The sequence below is a fragment of the Siphateles boraxobius genome, unplaced genomic scaffold (assembly GCF_051911475.1).
Source record: "Siphateles boraxobius isolate OS27281-9 unplaced genomic scaffold, OSU_SipBor_1 29, whole genome shotgun sequence".
Lineage (NCBI taxonomy): Eukaryota > Metazoa > Chordata > Actinopteri > Cypriniformes > Leuciscidae > Siphateles > Siphateles boraxobius.
Window position 1 is genome coordinate 15860772 of NW_027508908.1, and position 18669 is coordinate 15879440.

Here is an 18669-nt window from a genome sequence, read left to right on the forward strand (position 1 = left end):
GTATGTGTGTTTTTCTTCATATAGATTCGGTTCTATGAGGTCGTGAACCCTCTGAGGGCTCTTGCGACTGAGCTGCAGGTGAAAAAGGCTAACCTGACCGAGGATCTGGACAGTCACCGCAACCAAATTAGATCACTAATGGAGGTGTGGAAAATATTTCTTTCCCTTTTTGGAAACCATTTTTACTACGGTCTTCAAAGTCAAAAGGAAATCTATCTATTTTCTAAATGCATGATATAGATCTTATTGTGAGCGATTCATCCATTCATATGGACTTCATTTGTTGATAATTTTTATAATTTTCTCTGAGATCCACTTATAATGTTATCAAGATTTTTTTATAAAAAACATCCTAATTTAGAAGTAATAAGATATTTTCTGTTCTGTTTTTGAGCTCTGTCGAACATATGTGATGCATTCAGGACTTGCAAGTAAAGGCCCACTGCTATGATTTGGTTAAAGTTTTGCATATTAAAATAAGTAAGTACTTGGAGTTACCACAGTCATAATTGACAAAGGATGATTTACGGTGTTTTGTGTTTACGGAATTATGAATGGTATGAATGCACCATTGTTTTTGTCACACTGGCGTGTGACCCCATAAATGCCGAAGGACAACTATTCAGTTTGACTGCGGCACTACAGTATGAATACTGTCCAACGATCTGTAACAGACAAATCAACGCTGAAACATGAAAACTGAAAAACACTGTTACACACACTTGTGCAGGGCTCTGAACTGGTCCACGGACTGAAAAAAAACCTGGAAAGGCTAAAGGGGACCCCAATTCCAGACAGCTGTGAAATAATTTTAATTATTGGCATTACTTTTATTTCCTATTGACATTCATCACTTCTTTTTCTCATAACCCAACCAGAGTTATGAGGAAGAGAGGAGAGCGCGCTCCGAGCTGGAGGTCCGCTGTCAGAGACTCACGCTAGAACTTGCTGACAGCAAGCAGCTTATTCAGGAAGGAGACTACAAACGAGAGAACTATGACAAAATCAAACGGTGAGTGGAATGTCCTGCGTTGTCTTTTGAAGTCCACATTCAGCTCAGCAAGAAATGTTTCTTGGGCAACAAATCAGCACATTAAAATGATTACTGAAGGATCATGTGACACTAAATGACTGGAGTAATGATGCTGAAAATTCAGCTTTACCATCACAGGAATAAATTACATTTTAAAATAAATTAAAGTAGAAAACAGTTCTTTTAAATTGTAATAATAATTCACAATATTACTGTTTTCACTGTATTTTCGATAAAAAAAAAGAAAAAGTGATGAGCATTAGAGACTCCTTTCAAAAACATTTTTTTTTAAATCGTACTGATCTCAAACGGTAGTTTACTTCCTTTAAATGTCCAGCCTTAGCTGCAATCTTTGCTTTTTTTATATAAAAAAACAAAATAAAGATATTTTAGTTGAAAATGTTTTTCTTTAGGAGTCAACATTATGGGCAACATTATAGTCGACTTGACTAGTTTAAATGTTTTATGTATTGTAATTGTTAAAATTCAGGCCTTTTTAATACGGTGGTTGTGTCTGCGTATTTTGGTCCATAGAGAGAGAGATGAGAATGAAACTGAGGCGAGAGAGTTGAGGAAGAAGTTAGAAATTCTGGACCTCACACACACTGCCCTGAACAAAGAGAGGAATGAGCTACATAAAGAGGTAATGTGGGATAAACACACACATAAGATTACTAACAGGTCGGCATGTCAGTTAGGTCAATTAATTAATTGGCTTGTTTAAATTACAGACATCTGACACTGGCAGTCTTGGTAATGGATAATAAACAATTTTCAGTTTGTTTTCAGGTTTTTTTCTGGTACAAGGTATCAAAAGGTACAATACCTATATATATATATATATATATATATATATATATATATATATATATATATATATATATATATATATATATATATATATATATATATATATATTTGAAAACAACAAATGTGCATTACCCATTAACAAGTTTACACATTTTGTAACCAGCACACTTCTGCATACTAGCAGAGCGGGCAACTTATCAGCTGATGTCTATAATCTCAACCTACAAATCTGTTTATCATAAAGGTTCTTCTTCTGTTGCTTACGTTTCCTCTTTCTCGCCACCTTTTTTTTTTCATCTGCAGGTAGCTACTCTGCAGCAGTCTGTAACATTGATGCAGAAGGACAAGGAATATCTAAATAAGCAGAACATGGAGCTTAATGTGCGCTGTGCTCATCAAGAAGACCGTCTGGACAGACTGCAGACCCAGCTTGAGGACACAAAGAAGGCCAGGGAAGATGCCTATGAAAAATATGTTGCTTCTAGGTATGTGTGATACATAATGTACAACAGATGGTGCTTCCTATTTACTTTTTTCCCACTCTTAACTACATTTTTTCAGTTTAGTCAGTTCAGTTTTATAAACGATATAGAATTAGTCTGTAGAAAGAAGGTTGCGTACTATGAAGAAATGGGCCAGGTCCGTTCTGGTATCAGGTATTATGTAACCTTTCGAGAATCTTAATTAATATACTTGGATTTACAGCAGAAATCCAAAATCCATTCTTTTCATATCTTTATAATGTATTGTCATTATAATGTAACAGTTGTACTGTTTGCATCCCTCCACCAGAGATCACTATAAGACAGAGTATGAAAACAAACTGCGTGATGAGCTGGAGCGCATTCGAATGAAGACCAGTCATGAGATCGAGAGCCTGCAGAGGGCATCTAAAGAGATGTATGAGAGAGAGAACAGGTGAGAGCAAGCCTTCATGTCTCAGATTGGACAAATCCTATTCGTTCTATCCTTGTTTACCATGGAATATCTGGAAGTGGGAGATTATTTTTATAGTGATTTCAGAAATAATAAATTATTTTTAAAAATCCTCGTCCAGTAATAACGAATGACTGGAAATTCATATGTTAAAAAGTATGAATACTGTGTTTTATGTTTTATAATCTGAACATTTGCATCCAGTTAAAGAAATGAAGAAAATCAGTTACTTAGGTTGGGATGCAATCTTTGAAACTGCTGCCTATAATGAACATTTGGTCTTCTCACAGCTACGGCTCACATGTAAAGCTCACTGTCCTTAAAATGCAACTAGTTGCTGGATTATGGCAAGAAACTAATTACAAACAAAAATGGACAAAAATAAATACAACAGAACATAAATAGAAATTAAATAAACAGGGCTACAGCAGTAGCCTACAGCAGAAAGTAATCAAATGTAAAATAACACTGCATAGTCTTCACTGTATATTAAATATAGATTAATCCTTATTAAAGCTACAAATGTTATTCATTCAAGAGCAGTGAGAGATTATATCTTTGTCTTTTGTTGTTTGACTAGCATCAATGATACAGACTGAAGAAGTAATATAGGGCTGCTGTCACTTTAAGAACGAATGCACGGATCCAATATACAGTTACACATGCGTTTTCTTTCTTAACTGTTTACATTCTATTTGACCATTTATGCATGAATCCAAAGCCCAAAGTATACTGTGCTGCTTATGCACATTCCACTCCATCTCGGAGTGCACGCTATGGTAACCGTCTGGGGAACGGTGTCTCTGTCGCGGCTTAATGTACTTTTAATTACACTGTTTAATATCAAACACGTCTCGTAGTTTAGCAACAGTAGACTACATTTTACAGACCTCACTTATTCGGCTGATTTGGATGTTAAGTTTGGCTTAGGGATGAACGAAAGCACACTGCTGAATGTGGCAGCGGTACAATAATAGTTTTACCTCGATTATCTTTTTTTCATAATCTTTGGAAGCCAAAATCGAAATCAATTACGATTAATCACACAGCCCTGTTTTCTAATCAACTAAGCATATGTGAAGTAAGAGGGGTCCCAGGACGGACACTGCTATCCAAGTGGCCACAGCCTAAATAGTTTTATCATTGAAAAAAATTTTTTATTAATGCAAGAATGGTAGTTGTGACTAAACAATATCTGATTACAGTCTAAAAAAAACGGCATGCCTGCATTATATTTTTCTTTTGCTCTAAAGTCTTGCACTGCTACACTATCACTGTCTGTTCACACAGAGCAACATTCAACTTTTCTGTTGCTATTAATTGGCGTCTCTTGTTTTGTGTCAGTTTGATTGACCCTCAACATTTGAGTGTGTGACACATTAGCTTCGTTTACATGGAACCTAATTATCCGATTGTAATCAGACTAGTAGCACAGTCGGAATAAAAGTCACATGTATGTCAATCGAAATTAATTGGCCAAACCGGATTAAAATTTCATTTGGATTGTGAGGGGTGGTTTATTCCTTTTCAAATCCGATCGAGAGGACATGTAAATACTTGATCGAATTGAAATCCGAAACTGAAAAATACTGTGCATGTTTAATGACATAGAAAATGGCATAATGACGTAATATGCCTGAAACAAGCTTTTTGTTGTTGTTGAATGAAGTGTCATAAATGACTGTCGTGTCATTCTAAAATTCTCCATCCTCTCATCTCTTTGAAATGGACCAGGACAACGTCCCAGCAGTCCCTGTTTCGGACTCTCATCCACAGAGGCCTTGTTTTGGGCACGGGAAGGGGTGTTTTTGCTGCTTGATAAATGCAAGCAGCACTGCACAACAGTTCATGTGCTTGTTGTCTCCTAATCAAGATCTAGGAAATAGATAAATATTAAGTCTGCTCTTCAAAACAAAGAAAAGAAGCAATTTAGGAGAATGTTAGTTTGGAATGAATTAATTCAGATTGAAATAAAAGGGGTCCGTGTAAACATAGCTATTGTTTCCCCACTATTGTGGGACTATAATTTCTGCTTTATGCTGCTACTCAGCATCAAAATGTTGGTGTAGTCAGACTTATCTGTGATGTATCACTGCAATGTGACCTCTCCAAAGCACAAAAATGAAATTCAAATTCTGTAAATTATACAGAACAAAGTGGCAGTGGAAACACTGTATTGTATTAAATGTAATAATGCAGGTAATAAAAGTTCATGATTTATATTGTTTAAAAAATGGCAAGGTTGTAAAGAACATTTAACTTAATCCTGTGCTGCATAATGTACCGTATTGTTTCAGGAAATGTGTTTGTTAATCTTTCAGAAACCTTCGTGAGACCCGAGATAATGCTGTCATTGAGAAAGACAGAGCATTGATGGCAGAAAGAGATTCCCAAGCCAAATATGATCAACTTTTAGACCAGTAAGTTCTTACAAACCTCTTACAAATGCGTGAGTCTGTAGCTGTCATAATTTTCTTACTGAAACTTAATGAGTGTATGAAAAAATATTGCGTAAATGCATGTACAGAAATTCTTGACAACTCATAATTCAGTGGAAAAGAAGCCGATTGTGTGTGAATAAATTGATGAGTGAATGAGTTTTCGTAAATTAGTGAAACCAGATGCAATGATGCGGTAGCCTTCTGGGCATTTTGAAATCAGGATTTCAAACGTTATTCAGAATTAGGCCTAGGCATTCACAACTATTTTCGCTATATTAATACTTGATATATCCCAATGTGATGTCAAAGTAAACTACCGTGCAAAAGTTTAGGGTCAGTATTTTTTTTAAAGAAAATTTAATTAAATTGATAAAACATGACTGAAAAGGCATTTCTGATGTTACAAATATTTCTATACCTAACAAATGCTGTTTTTTTTTACTTTTTATTAATAAAAAAATCCTGGGAAAAAAAATGTTTCACAGTTTCCATAAAAATATTAAGCAGCAAAACCATTTTCAACGTTGATAAATAATAAGAAATGTTTCTTGAGCATCAAATCAGCATATTAGATTGATTTCTGTATGATCATGTGACACTGAAGATTGGAGTAATGATGCTGAAAATTCAGCTGTACCATCACAGGAACATTTTAAAATACATTATAACACGTTAACTGTTAACTATAACTGAAAACAAACAATTCTGTTTTTCCTGCATGTTTGATTAAATAAATGCAGCCTTGGTGAGATTTCTTTCCAAAATCTTCCCGACTCCAAACTTTTGAACTGCATTGTAAATCCCCCAAAATACTTAAATAATAGTACCGGGTCACTTTAAAATGGGTGGCGGCTTTAACACTGTTCTAGCCTTCGCATGCACTTTATAAATCTGTGAAAAGGACATTTCTTTAGGACTTTTTTTATGTTGTTTGTTTTTCTTGGTGTCAAACATTTCAAGCTTGACTGGATTCCTCCAAGGCCAAATCAAGTAATCTTGAACTGATGACAGACATGACCATTTTTGTCACCGTAAGTAAAAGTGGGTGTAGTCATGTTTGTCTGTTAGTGTGAGGATCATCTCCAATAATAAGTACTGTATATGACTTCTAAAGTTGCAGGGAGACATATGTAACCTATGTTACTGCCTCCAGAAAAAATAAAAGTGTTTTTCTCTGCCTTTCTGTGACAAGTAAACAATCGAACTTCGAAGCCAAGATTTTAAAATATGCAGATTGGTTTGCTCCTGGTTATGATAGATGTAATTATTTTTGGAGCCTGTGTTCTTGAGGAGGAATTTCTTGTACAGTCATGTTCCCACGGTTGTAGAGCCAGTGTGACAGAGGTGCTGAACATACCTTTGTTAAGCTTTCCATTGTGATGAAATACAGTTGAATCGTTGTCTCTACGCTGAGGTGATCAGGGCCTGCACTTGAAAAGCCTAAGGAAAGCAGTATCAGAATTGGACACTGGGCTGTGGTAGATGACTGTGAAAATAGATGATCTAAAACAAGAACATGTGGCTAGTTAAGACATGACTAGAATTATAGTTAGAAAAGTAGAAGAAAATAAGCAGCGAGTCGCCACAGCTCAGTGAAACCTCTCTGACAGGCTAATTTAACATGTGAGCTTTGGTTTTAACAGCATTGGTAAATGTCATGAGTGAGAAAACTTGCTAAACTCACTAAAAGATGGGTATTTCCATTTTGGTACACTGTTGGTGCATGTCTGCAGCCAAAACATAGAAAGGTTTGAAAAATTACTTGAAATGTAGAGTTAGTGTAGGCATAAAGTAATGGAAAAAAGTTTGGGGTCAGTAAGATTCTTTTAATGTTTTTAAAAAGAAGTATTTTATGCTCACCACAGCTCCATTTATTTTATAAGAATACACTGAAAATAGTAATATTGTGAAATAATATTATCACAATTTAAAAAGACTACTTTCTATTTTAATATATTTTAAAATCTAATTTATTCCTGTGATGTCAAAGCTGATTTTTCAGCATCATTACTCCAGTCTTCAGGGTCACATGATCCTTCAGAAATCATTCTAATGTGATGATTTGGTACTCAGAAACATTTGTTATTGTTATTGCTGTTAAAAATGGTTGTGCTGCTTAATATTTTTGTGGAAACCATTTTGATAAAAAAAATTCAGGATTATTTGATGAATAGAAAGTTCAAAAGAACTGCATTTATTTGAAAATAGTATGATTTTTGTAAAAATGTAAATGTCTTTCTCATGTTAAATGCATTACTTTTGATAAATGGATTTATAAATTGCTATTGATACATTTATATATAAATGCAATAATTCCTTTCAAACCAAAAAAATCATGAGTACTAGACTAAAATAAAATACTAAAGAGAAATTACACATCCTCAGAATATATGATGTATAATCTGATTTTTTCCCCCTGAAAACTGGTTATGTTAGTGGTTAACTTTTTTTGCTAAGTGGTTTGATATATTTATTATATTTTTTCCTGTGTTTTCGCCATGAATATAGCCATAAAGATGGTGTAGTGTTAAATCACAAACAACATTCATATAATGCAATTTAATGATAGACAGTACAATGCACATACAATTGCTGAATTTAAATGAACTCTTGGATTACACAAATTAAAATTCACAAAAATATTTTAAAATGGGCTTGGTGGGCACAGTTTGTCAAAATGACAAAATATCTTGCGATTGTTTCAATGATTTTCTCTTTATTTTTTATGCCACTCTCTTTTTCTTTTTTGCCACTAAAAAAAAAATATTCCCCTCTTTCGCTGTTATCTGTATTTTTTTTATTATGTTATCTCTACATTTTAGAATGCATACTTTTTTCCTTTTTTTTTTTAAGTCCCCGTGATCTGGAAGTTGCAACCGACGTTACTTCACTGTCTTGACGTATTTCCAAGTGAAATGGAATATTGAATAGACTAGGGCTGCACGATTAATCGAAATGAAACCGCACGCAGTTTGCAAAGGCTGAGATTATTTTCTGCGCAGCTTGTCAGTGCAGCACGGCTGATCGGTAGGGTAGTAAATGCTGCCCCATCTGAAACCCATAGGGCACTCTCGCGCAGACACGCCAAATATGCCCCGCTACAAAAGTAGACAACGCATGTCATTCCAGGAAATACCTTTGGGCATCATAGTATCACTGTAGCTGAATAAACAAAAGATTAAAATGCTTTGATTGATTCATTAAATGGCGTCTTTTGTTGGACAAGAGGTTCATAAATGCTTCTCATGTTTGGAAAGATGTTTGACGCTTGTTGCTTTTTCAAATGTACGATATAAGCGACTCAAACTCGCAGTGCTTTCAGATGGAGAAGAGACGTACATCACTGATAAGCTGCGCATAAAAAATAATCGCAGCCTTTACGATTTCATGATCGCAATAATACAAATCGGTTAAGCGCGATTTCCATGTTAGTTGCGATTAATCGTGCAGCCCTAGAATAGAGGGCAAGGTTTTATTTTAGCGCACCTCCTCTCCATCCGTTGCTCATAGCAGACTGATGGTTGGAGGGAAGTGGTTGAGGATATTTTCCACAAGCCGTCAAACTGACATCATCAGAGGAGGAACGCCATTCTAGCAAGACTAGTAATGTGCGCTAACAAAGTAGGGTCAATTTTGTTTTCATGACGATTTGAAATGAGGTGGCTGATAAGGGTGTCTGGAAGTGCAGGTTGTTGCCCCTCCCCTTTCTCCCGAGTGGTCAGCCCTTATTTGCCCATGTGAGAAGCTTACGGTGTCACTGAGCTCCAGGCACATGCCTTGCATACCAGGAGATACTCTGCACACAGTTGTTGGGCATACCCCACGTTTTTCAGCCCCGGGGAACGGATTGCTCGCATTCACAGAGAAGCTCGATTAAAGGGGAAAAACGACAGATGCTCCTTTACCCTGCTCTTGAGAGGTCAAGTCTACAGTCTGTGAACATGTTGTCCAGTGACTCTATTTTGGGCTGAAAATTGAAAGGGGGCGGGGAAAGGTGAATAGAAATGAGTGTTGCATTGCATTGTGTCATGGTGAGAAAAAATATTCTTTTTTTCCCCCAGTTGTGTCGAATGCATCTGCACATAAATAAATCATAAAATATATGAATAAGACAACCACTCCTTACAACATAGTGTTCAGACAGCCTCCTCACCCTTCCTTTTTCCCCCTGAATTTATGTAAATAAACAACTCTAATATACTTTAAGCCAATAAATAGCTTAACAATATCCAGCCTTACTCCCTAATGTACGATAGGAGTGGTCCAATTACGCACAATTTGTCACAATTATTTCGATAGGTGTTGGTCATCATGATGATTAATTTCCTTTGTATTCTTTACCAAACTGCTTGCATTTGACTGAATGTTAAAGCAACGCACAAACAAAAGAAAAATCTTGACCTGCCAGTTTGGCCCCTTCATAGGTGTGGTTATGGTTTCAACCAAAACCCCCTGGAGCTCTCTGACATTCAGTAAAAATGGTTTAATCACTCAAAGACCTGGCTGTTAATGTTGGAGGATGCAAACAGATACTTAATCTGTTTGGGCATGTTGAGATTTAGTGTTTCTTTCAGATTTCAGTGACTTTTTGCCCTAGGAAATACACACTTAGCATGTCGGAGGCGATTGCATCTAAGCTTGGCATCACATTTAATTTAGCAATTGCTTAGCTTAGCCTAAGGAGAGCTACAGCAGACATTATAACCATCATGTTTTTTTCGTCCCATTTAGTTTAATTCACAATTTGAGTGACAGTAAAGACTATTTGAATTAAATGCTTAAAAAAAAAAAACTTTCTATTAATCAAAGAATCCTGAAGAAAATGCCTCGCGTTTCCACATAAATATGGAGCATCAACTGCTTTTAACACTGATATAATAATAATAAATGTTTTTTGAGCAGGCAATTCAGGATATTAGAATGATTTCTGAAGGATCACGTGACACTGAAGACTGGAGCAATGCTGAAAATTCACTTTTGTCATCACAGTAATAAATTACATTTTTAAAAATAATATTAAAATAGGGAGTAGTCCTTATAAATTGCAATAATGTTTCACAACATTACTGTTTTTAATTTATTTCTATCAAATGAATGCCGCCTTAGTGGGTATAAGAGACATTTTTTTAAATTATATGTCATATTGATTTCAAAATAACTTTGCATGAGAAAATTTTGCAGAATCATTGCTCTATTTGTTTTCTCTGATGGTCAGCGTGTAGAATGGGTGAATGCAGATGCACTTATATCCTCTGTTTGTGTCCAGGTTCAGGCAGCTGCAGCTGGGTTCAGACAGCAGGGTGGCAGAACTGCTTAACCAGGTGAAGCTGAAAAAGTTTGAGTTGGAGCGTTCCCAGATGGTCCAGGAGGAGACCGCCAGGAACCTCAGCCTTTGTCAAATTGAGTGTGAGAAATACCAGAAAAAACTGGAGGCAAGTCTCTATAAAATAAATAAATGTTTCATTTTGGTTGAAACTGTATGACAAAGATGCCATGCACATGAAACCTCTACAAAGTGATTTATTTTAGCATCACTGCAAGTTAAAACCTGTCAATTGCTTAGTAGTTCAAGCTGTTACTTCCTTAAAGGAATATTTTAACATTCTCTCATCTTCTACAATACCGTCATGTCATTTCTAATCTGCATGACTTTCATTTTTCCAAGGAACAAAAAAAGAGAATTTATTGACCACTCTTTACTATATAGTGAAGTAAATGGGATCTGGGCTGTCAAGCTCCAAAATGATGAATGAAAAGCTGCATGAAAGAATCATAAATGTACCATAAAAGAGGTCCATAAGACTGATGTCAAAACTCTTCTTAAGCTACACATCTATTTATCAGCTTCCGTCAATATTAGATATTTGTCTAAATAATTTTTAACATAAAAAATGTGGTTAAAATGTTAATATTTAGCTATTAATATTTTTTTTACCACATAAAGATTACCTTTGTTGTCATCTTACTCATAGTTATTCTTTGCAAAACATGAATAATTCAATAACCCTTTTAAAAATAATTTTTGGTAATTAAGTCTCAACATGAATATCCATATTTTATACTGTACATTTAAAATGGAAATGTAAGAGATATTCCTTTGTATTTTTTAAGATTTATTTTTTGGAATTTTTGCCTTTATTCTGATAATGTAGTTCATAATCAGTTATCTTACAGAGATAGGACAGGAAGCGGTGTGGGAGAGAGAGGGAGGGGGGGGGGGGGGGTGGGGAAAGGAGCTGGGATTCGAACTCTGGTCGCCTACGAGGCCATTGGCTCTGACTAGAGAGTTATATACATTTTAAAATGCCCGAGTTAACTTGTAGCATTAAAAACAATTGGGGTTTTTTTGTGCTTTTTAGTGTTTTATTTCTCTGATCCTGATCTTCTGATTTAATTTTTATTTTATACAAAATAGTATCAAATTTGAATATTGTGAAATCTATGAATGGCATTTACATTAAGCCATTAACAAGTCATATGGACATTTTGATGCTCAGCGTCGTGAGTCCCAATTCAAAGGCCAGTCCGTTTTTCAAGATTTCTCCCTCTATGTTCTACGGAGAGAAGAAAGTATTTAGAATGACATGAGGGTAAATGGTAACAAAATGTTCTTTTTTGGGTGATCACTTCATAAATATTACAGTATTCTTTAATTATTACCTATGATTTGATTGTTCCTTTGTCATATATTTAATATATAATTCTTGAAATGAGCTCAACACTGACTATCAACTCATTTGGAGACCAGACAAGGGTTGAACCCTATACCAGTCTCATAAAATAACGATTGCTCATATTTGTCAACATCATAAAGCCTATTTGAACATGATATGACACCACCCTTGTTACTCAAGGTCTGTCGTTATATCTTTGTCCTTCTCTTGATCTGTTTATTATGCAGGTTCTAACAAAAGAGTTTTACGGGCTTCAGACATCATCAGACAAACGCATCACAGAACTGCAAGCCCAGAATTCTGAACGGCAAGCACGACTGGAGACATACGAGCGATTGGAAAAGGAGCTGGACGATGTTACTATGCAGGCTGCAGAGAGTAAGAAAGGAGAATGATTCAGTCATTGATATTGAAGATAAAATAAGAACAGAACATCAGCAAGGTTGCACACTGAAATTAAATGGTCTTTGAGGCCAATTTTTTCTTAAAGGCCCAATGAAGTGCCTTGGAACGTGCAGCTTTGTATGATGCGTTGACGTAATTTCCACTGAAACAGGATGCTAAGGTGGGACATGTTGAATGTCTCCTCCCCTTTTTCAAATAGCCAATAGCGTTTAGTTTACCTCACAGACTGCATGTCGCACTTGACAGCACCGTGGAAGCGAATCCAACTGCTGATGATATGTTGGATTTAATTGTAGAGGTGTGAATAAATCTTAGCCATTGGAGTCTTAAACAACATTCAGTTGGAAAACGGAATAAACCTCGAGTGTTTGAGCAACCGAACACACATCTCCAACCTATATTCCTCTGTGACGTGTCAACGATCACTTTGGCCAGGTGGTATTTAAGGCATAAAGGGGGTAGGACACTTTAAATTCTAGAAAGTATTTGATTGGACTGAAGATGTGATGAGAAGCTGAAGTCCACGGTAATGTCATAAAACTCTGTGATCAGTTTTAGCAGAAGTGAGAGACTGTAAGTTTTGAATGCTTATATCACCTAAATGGGAATTTTCTCATTGTTTTGGAACACACCAGCTTATCCATAACCTTAAGGCTAACATTTTCATACTAAAAGATAAAAAAAACGTACATTTTAATTTCAGGGAGCCTTTACATTCTGACATGAGGGTCTTATTTCTGCATATAGGGTCATGTAGATTTAAAGACATCAAAGCTATGGTTAAATTAGTACTGGTGAAGATTCTGTTTTATGACTACTCATGAAACAATTCTGCTGCAAAAAACACATGTAAACAATGTAGTGTTAGTTTAAAAAAAAAAAACCCGCTGCATGTGTGTTTTTCCATTGGTTTTGCATGTTCAACATGCCATACTACATCAGATCTGATGATGATTTGAAAAAATGGCCTTAGGGCCTTGTCCTTAAACAACCCTCTTCTAAACGTCAGTGAATAAGTTGACACTGAGGTTATGTGAAAGGCTGGCCTAGCCAGGTTTTAAAATCCCTCAGGTTATCAACAAGTTTTTAACTCTAGGTTAAAAAAGAATGCCTAGTGCAAGGAAGGCCGGTTGGTACCGCAAGTTGATGAAGTTACTTATCACTGTGATGATGTTGTCTAGATAAACTTATCTTTCCGCCTTTTTTAAGCAAAAGAAAAACAGTTTTTTCGTTACTCCTACAAATTTTGTCCAAAATCTGATCAGATGGTCTTTGGACCGAACTGCACAGAAATGACTGAACAAATTTTTGACATTTGCTACCGTTCCCGAGAAATACCTCTAAGAATTTGACATGCCTGTGTTTGTTGTCTTATTTTACTTAGCTTAGCATGCTAATTGGTTTAAATGGTAACCAATTACTATACTTTCTAATGTGGCTCTTCAGCTATCAGGTTAACCATTAGCTACATTTGCAGTTCAGTTAGCTTAGTATGCTAATCGTTTAAAATGCTAAGTGATGCTTCTGTGAACTCATTCTTGCCTTGGAAACTCTCTTCAGCAGCCTGTTGAACGTCCGTCAACCAGTGGCGCACCTATATAAGCAACAAGCACCGAACCTTTCAGGTTGTGGGTTCGACTCCCTTGTGGAACATGCTCAGACATGTGGCCTGAAATGGTGCAAAAGTTGATTCTCTTCAAGACATTGTGTCTTTCTGAGAATGATCTAATCGGAACTTAATCTAACATGTAAAAAAAATATTGTAAAGCGCTTTTGGGTGTACAGTTGTACATGAAAGCGCTATATAAATGCCTTAATCATTCATTCATTCATGTGATGGATTTATATAGAAAATCTTAATTTTGAGTTAATCCTCAACTGAACTACTGAAGTTTGTCTTCCAAATGGTGCACTGCAATAAGCAACAAGCATGTGATCTAAAGATTGTGGGGTTGATTCCTGCCTGGTACAACATTATAAAAGTGTGTAATGTGTCACTGCGATTCCCTTATTTTCTGGTGAAAGCATTGTACTAATATTTCTTCCTCTTGGATTATAAATGTGTTTTTATTCATTCTGTGTTCATTTTCATCTTAACTTCTGAATCACACACACACTGCCTACTATTTTTTACTTATTATTATTATTGTTATTATTATTATTATATATTTTTTTTTAAATGTAGTGAATCAATTTTGATAAAATTATATATATTTTTAAACTTATTGGGGTTCAACCAACATGCAGAAAAAGCAAGAAACGATATAGAAAGAATCTTTTCAGATGGTTATTCTTAAGGTCTAAGTCTCTTAAAATATCATACAATTTAAGCTTTTTTATGCATAAATGTATACACACAACTTTTTACCCTGAAAAATTAGGACACTCGCATGTATTCAGTGTGTAAGGAAAAATTACTTTTTTGCCTGATGGATACAGCACGTGACATTTTTCAAGTCATTCATTAAAAAAAAAAAAGTGGGCTTAAAGTTTTTCAAAACCAATATTGATTACAGAGAGTACATTTATAGGAAGTTGGTACAATATTTTTGGATATTCTTGTTTGTTATTGACCTTTATTTTCTTGTTCAATTGGTTATATAAACTTGCTCTTGAGTTTGAGTTCTCATCTTTATCTCTTTAAACACTACTTCACCGATTTTCATGTCTACATAAACTTTCCAACACAGTATTTATTGTACGAAAAGATAGAAAACTGTTTATGGTCCTATTAGTGCTCTCTTAGTGCAATGATGTTAGTTGGGTGGTCTAGACATACTTGCTCTTAAACATACTTTTTTCCTCCTTTTTTGTAGTTGAAAATGAAGATGAGGCAGAGAGGGTGCTGTTTTCATATGGTTATGGTGCAAACATTCCAACAACTGCTAAGAGAAGACTGAAGCAAAGGTGAAGTCTGAGAAGGTCACTCGTCTTTGAAAACCAGAAGCTCATCTTTGTATTTACTGACTGTTTTTATGTCTGTGTGACTCTAATCATAGGTTTCTGAATGTGTGTGTGTAGTGTTCACTTGGCACGTAGGGTTCTGCAGCTGGAGAAACAGAATACGCTGCTTAGGAGAGACCTGGAAAGACATTCGGCGCACAGCAGCCAGATCTCTGAAGAGGTGCTGCATTTCACTCTTTTGACAAGAATGCATAGACATACATGTACACATACAGTACCTGGGTGGGTGGTTGGGTGGGAGTAAAAAATTTGGCAGTAAAAAGCATTTTTGTATATATATATATATATATATATATATATATATATATATATATATATATATATATATATATATATATATATATATATAATAAAATTTTAAACGGTTTTAATGTACAACGTAGAGGCAAAGAACCACCTGACGTGAAACAGAGTGCATTCAAATATTTTAATGCACAACTAGCCATGGATTATCCCATTTACACCATGGTAATTTGCCATTAGAAAGTGGTTACTGATGTTTGCAGTGCAATATTTGACCGCAATTGTAAAAATTAGCTATTTTTCTCAGTTGCAGCTTGTTAGATCTAGCATTCTGCCCACTTTGAATCAGACACAGAGATAAAGTAGTGAGAGAGATAGATACACGTGAATGAATTATTGGCAAAAACAAGAGCTTGTTAAAGCAATTATTACTAGTTGTGATCATAATGAATACACTATTGGGAAAATTTGTCAGGAAAATATGTTGATTCAGAGTTGACTTCATCTGAAGTCCTTGTAAGAGGCTGGATCCAAACCAGTGCTGGGGTAATCTCTAGTTACCTCAGGACGGGCATACCAAGGTAGAAACAGAAAAGCAAATGGAAAATAATTAGCATAGCTGCTATTCATAACACACACATGTGATTGCTTGGCTAAAGAGATCTCTTTAAACTGGGAGAGTGTGTCTGAGCCCAAATCATCATCAGAAAGGCTACCTTTTGCTTTAGTGACGTGTAGCGTCATTATGGCGTCCCATACTCTAAATTTGTGGTCTGCACTTCACCCATCCAAGTGCACACACACAGCAGTGAGTATTGAACAACCAAAAAAATGCACTCTGAGCAGTAGGCAGCCTTTTTTTTTTTGGGGTGCCTCTCTCAAGGGCACCTCAGTAATGAGAGTGGAAGAGAGCGCTACCTACATTTCCTGACGATACTGAGACTCGAACCATCGACCTTAGGGTTACAAGTCTGACTCTCTGGACTTAAATATCCAAAGTACTACCTAAAGTCCAGAATTTTGTGACCTTAAAGGTATAGGTAAAGTCAAATTTTGTCATCACTTATTCATGTTGGTAGACGATATCCGTTAAAAATACTATGGAAGACGATGGCTACCATCAACTGTCTTGTTACCAATTTGTTTTTAAATATCTTCTGTGATAAACAGAAGAAAAAACACATTGTTTGGAACAACATGAGGGCGAGTACATGATGACAAAATTTTAATTTTTGGGTGAACTATCTCTTTAAAGAGAGTGATGGATTGTAGGGTGAAAGAAGATTAGTTAAATAGACAGGAGCTAAACCACTGTCGTTTTTGGTCCAATAAGTAATGCCACGGTCTTATCCAAATTTAATAGAATAAAAAATTACAGGTCATCCAATATTTCATATCTTTAACACACAATGTCAACTTGGATATTTTTGAGATTTTATCTGGTCGTGATCAAATTTATAACTGAGTATCATCAGCATAACAGTGGAAATTAATTCCATGTTTTTTAATAATATTACCAAGGGCATGTACTTTGAAAATAGCAGAGGGCCTAAAACAGACCCATGCGGCACTCCATAATTTACTGACGTTAGTTTTAATAATTCCCTATTTAAATGAACAAAATCGTAATAGTCAGATAGGTACGATCTAAAACACCTTAATGCCTGTCCCTGAATACCAGTGTAATTTTGTAATTGATCTATGAGTATGTCATGATCAATAGTGTTGAACACAGCACTAAGATCAAGTAAAACTAGTGTTGAAATGAAGCCTTGGTCAGAAGCTAGAAGTAAGTCATTTGTAATTTTAACAAATGCAGATTCTGCGGAATGATGGGGCCTTACTGAATTTTTTCATGAATGTAATTTTTTGGTTACACTTTATTTTATTGTGACATTGTACTTACTCAAATAATTACTGAGTAATATTAATGAACTACATGTACTTACTATAGTAAACTAACAGTAAACTATAACTACAACTAACTGACCTTAAACCGAACCCTAACCATAACTCTATAATAAGTACATGTAGGTAATTAATAGTACTCAGTAATTATTTGAGTAAGTACAATGTAAGTACGTCAGACCCCATCATACCACAGAAACTGCGCTTGTTAAAATTACAAATGACAAAGGCTTGATTTCAACACTAGTTTTACTAGATCTTAGTGCTGTGTTCAACACTATTGATCATGATATACTCATAGATATTCATAGGTGACAGGCATTAAGGTGTTTTAGATCGTACCTATCTGACCATTACGATGTTGTTTATTCAAACAGGGAATTATTAAAACTGACGTCAGTAAATTATGGAGTGTTTAGGCCCTCCGCTATTTTCAATGTACATGCCCTTGGTAATATTATTAAAAACATGGAATTAGTTTCCACTGTTATACTAATGATACTCAGTTATACATTTTATCATGACCGGATACAATCTCAAAATTATCCAAGTTGACACTTGTGTCAGTTGTGTACTTGACAGTTGTGTACTTACTATAGAGTTAGGGTTTGGTTTTAGGATTAGTTTTAATTGTGCATAATTTACTGTTATTACTATTGTAAGTACATGTAGTAACGTGTAGCTATGTCACTTTAAAATAAAGTGTTATCCATTTTTTTGCAAGAATGAGCACAATTGAATGGACACAACTTTTTCTAGTATTTTAGACATAAATGGAAGATTTGAAATGGGTCTGAAATTTGCCAATTTATTTGGATTTAGTTGTGGTTTCTTAATGAGAGGCTTAATAACGGCCAGCTTGAAGGGTCTTGGGACATGACCCAGAGGTTAATAATATTGAGAAGATTGATAAATAACGTTTTTTTAGTGTGTGCTGGATACATATTGTTGGTTCAGATGTAATGATAAGTTTATTCCACCTGTCCTGTAGTTGTTAAGCATTGCAATTGTTCTTGAGGAGTGATAATTAAGGCTGAATCATAAAACGCTGTTAAAGGTTGTACATTTACAATTGTATTTCTGAAGCTTTCAATTTTTTCAGGGAAGAAATTCATAAAGTCATAACTACTGTGGTGGAATATTAATTTCAGGTGACGTCTGTTTATTTGTTAATATAGCCACTGTACTAAATAAAAAACTTTGGATTGTTTTGGTTGTTTTTTAAGAGTTCACGCGATTCTAAAGACCCGTTTAT

At 35.3% G+C, this 18669-nt stretch overlaps 1 protein-coding gene across 2 annotated transcripts in view; it reads left to right on the forward strand.

Moving 5' to 3' along the window:
* pibf1 (progesterone immunomodulatory binding factor 1) overlaps positions 1-18669 on the forward strand; it is a 39160-nt gene that overhangs the window by 2213 nt on the left and 18278 nt on the right. For both annotated transcript variants that reach the window (XM_077246799.1, XM_077246800.1), the window contains exons 4-13: positions 25-144; positions 879-1012; positions 1568-1676; positions 2147-2328; positions 2636-2761; positions 5101-5199; positions 10487-10652; positions 12122-12272; positions 15116-15206; positions 15321-15423. In XM_077246799.1, the coding sequence (XP_077102914.1) occupies positions 25-144; positions 879-1012; positions 1568-1676; positions 2147-2328; positions 2636-2761; positions 5101-5199; positions 10487-10652; positions 12122-12272; positions 15116-15206; positions 15321-15423 (1281 nt within the window). The remainder of the gene's footprint in view (positions 1-24; positions 145-878; positions 1013-1567; positions 1677-2146; positions 2329-2635; positions 2762-5100; positions 5200-10486; positions 10653-12121; positions 12273-15115; positions 15207-15320; positions 15424-18669) is intronic.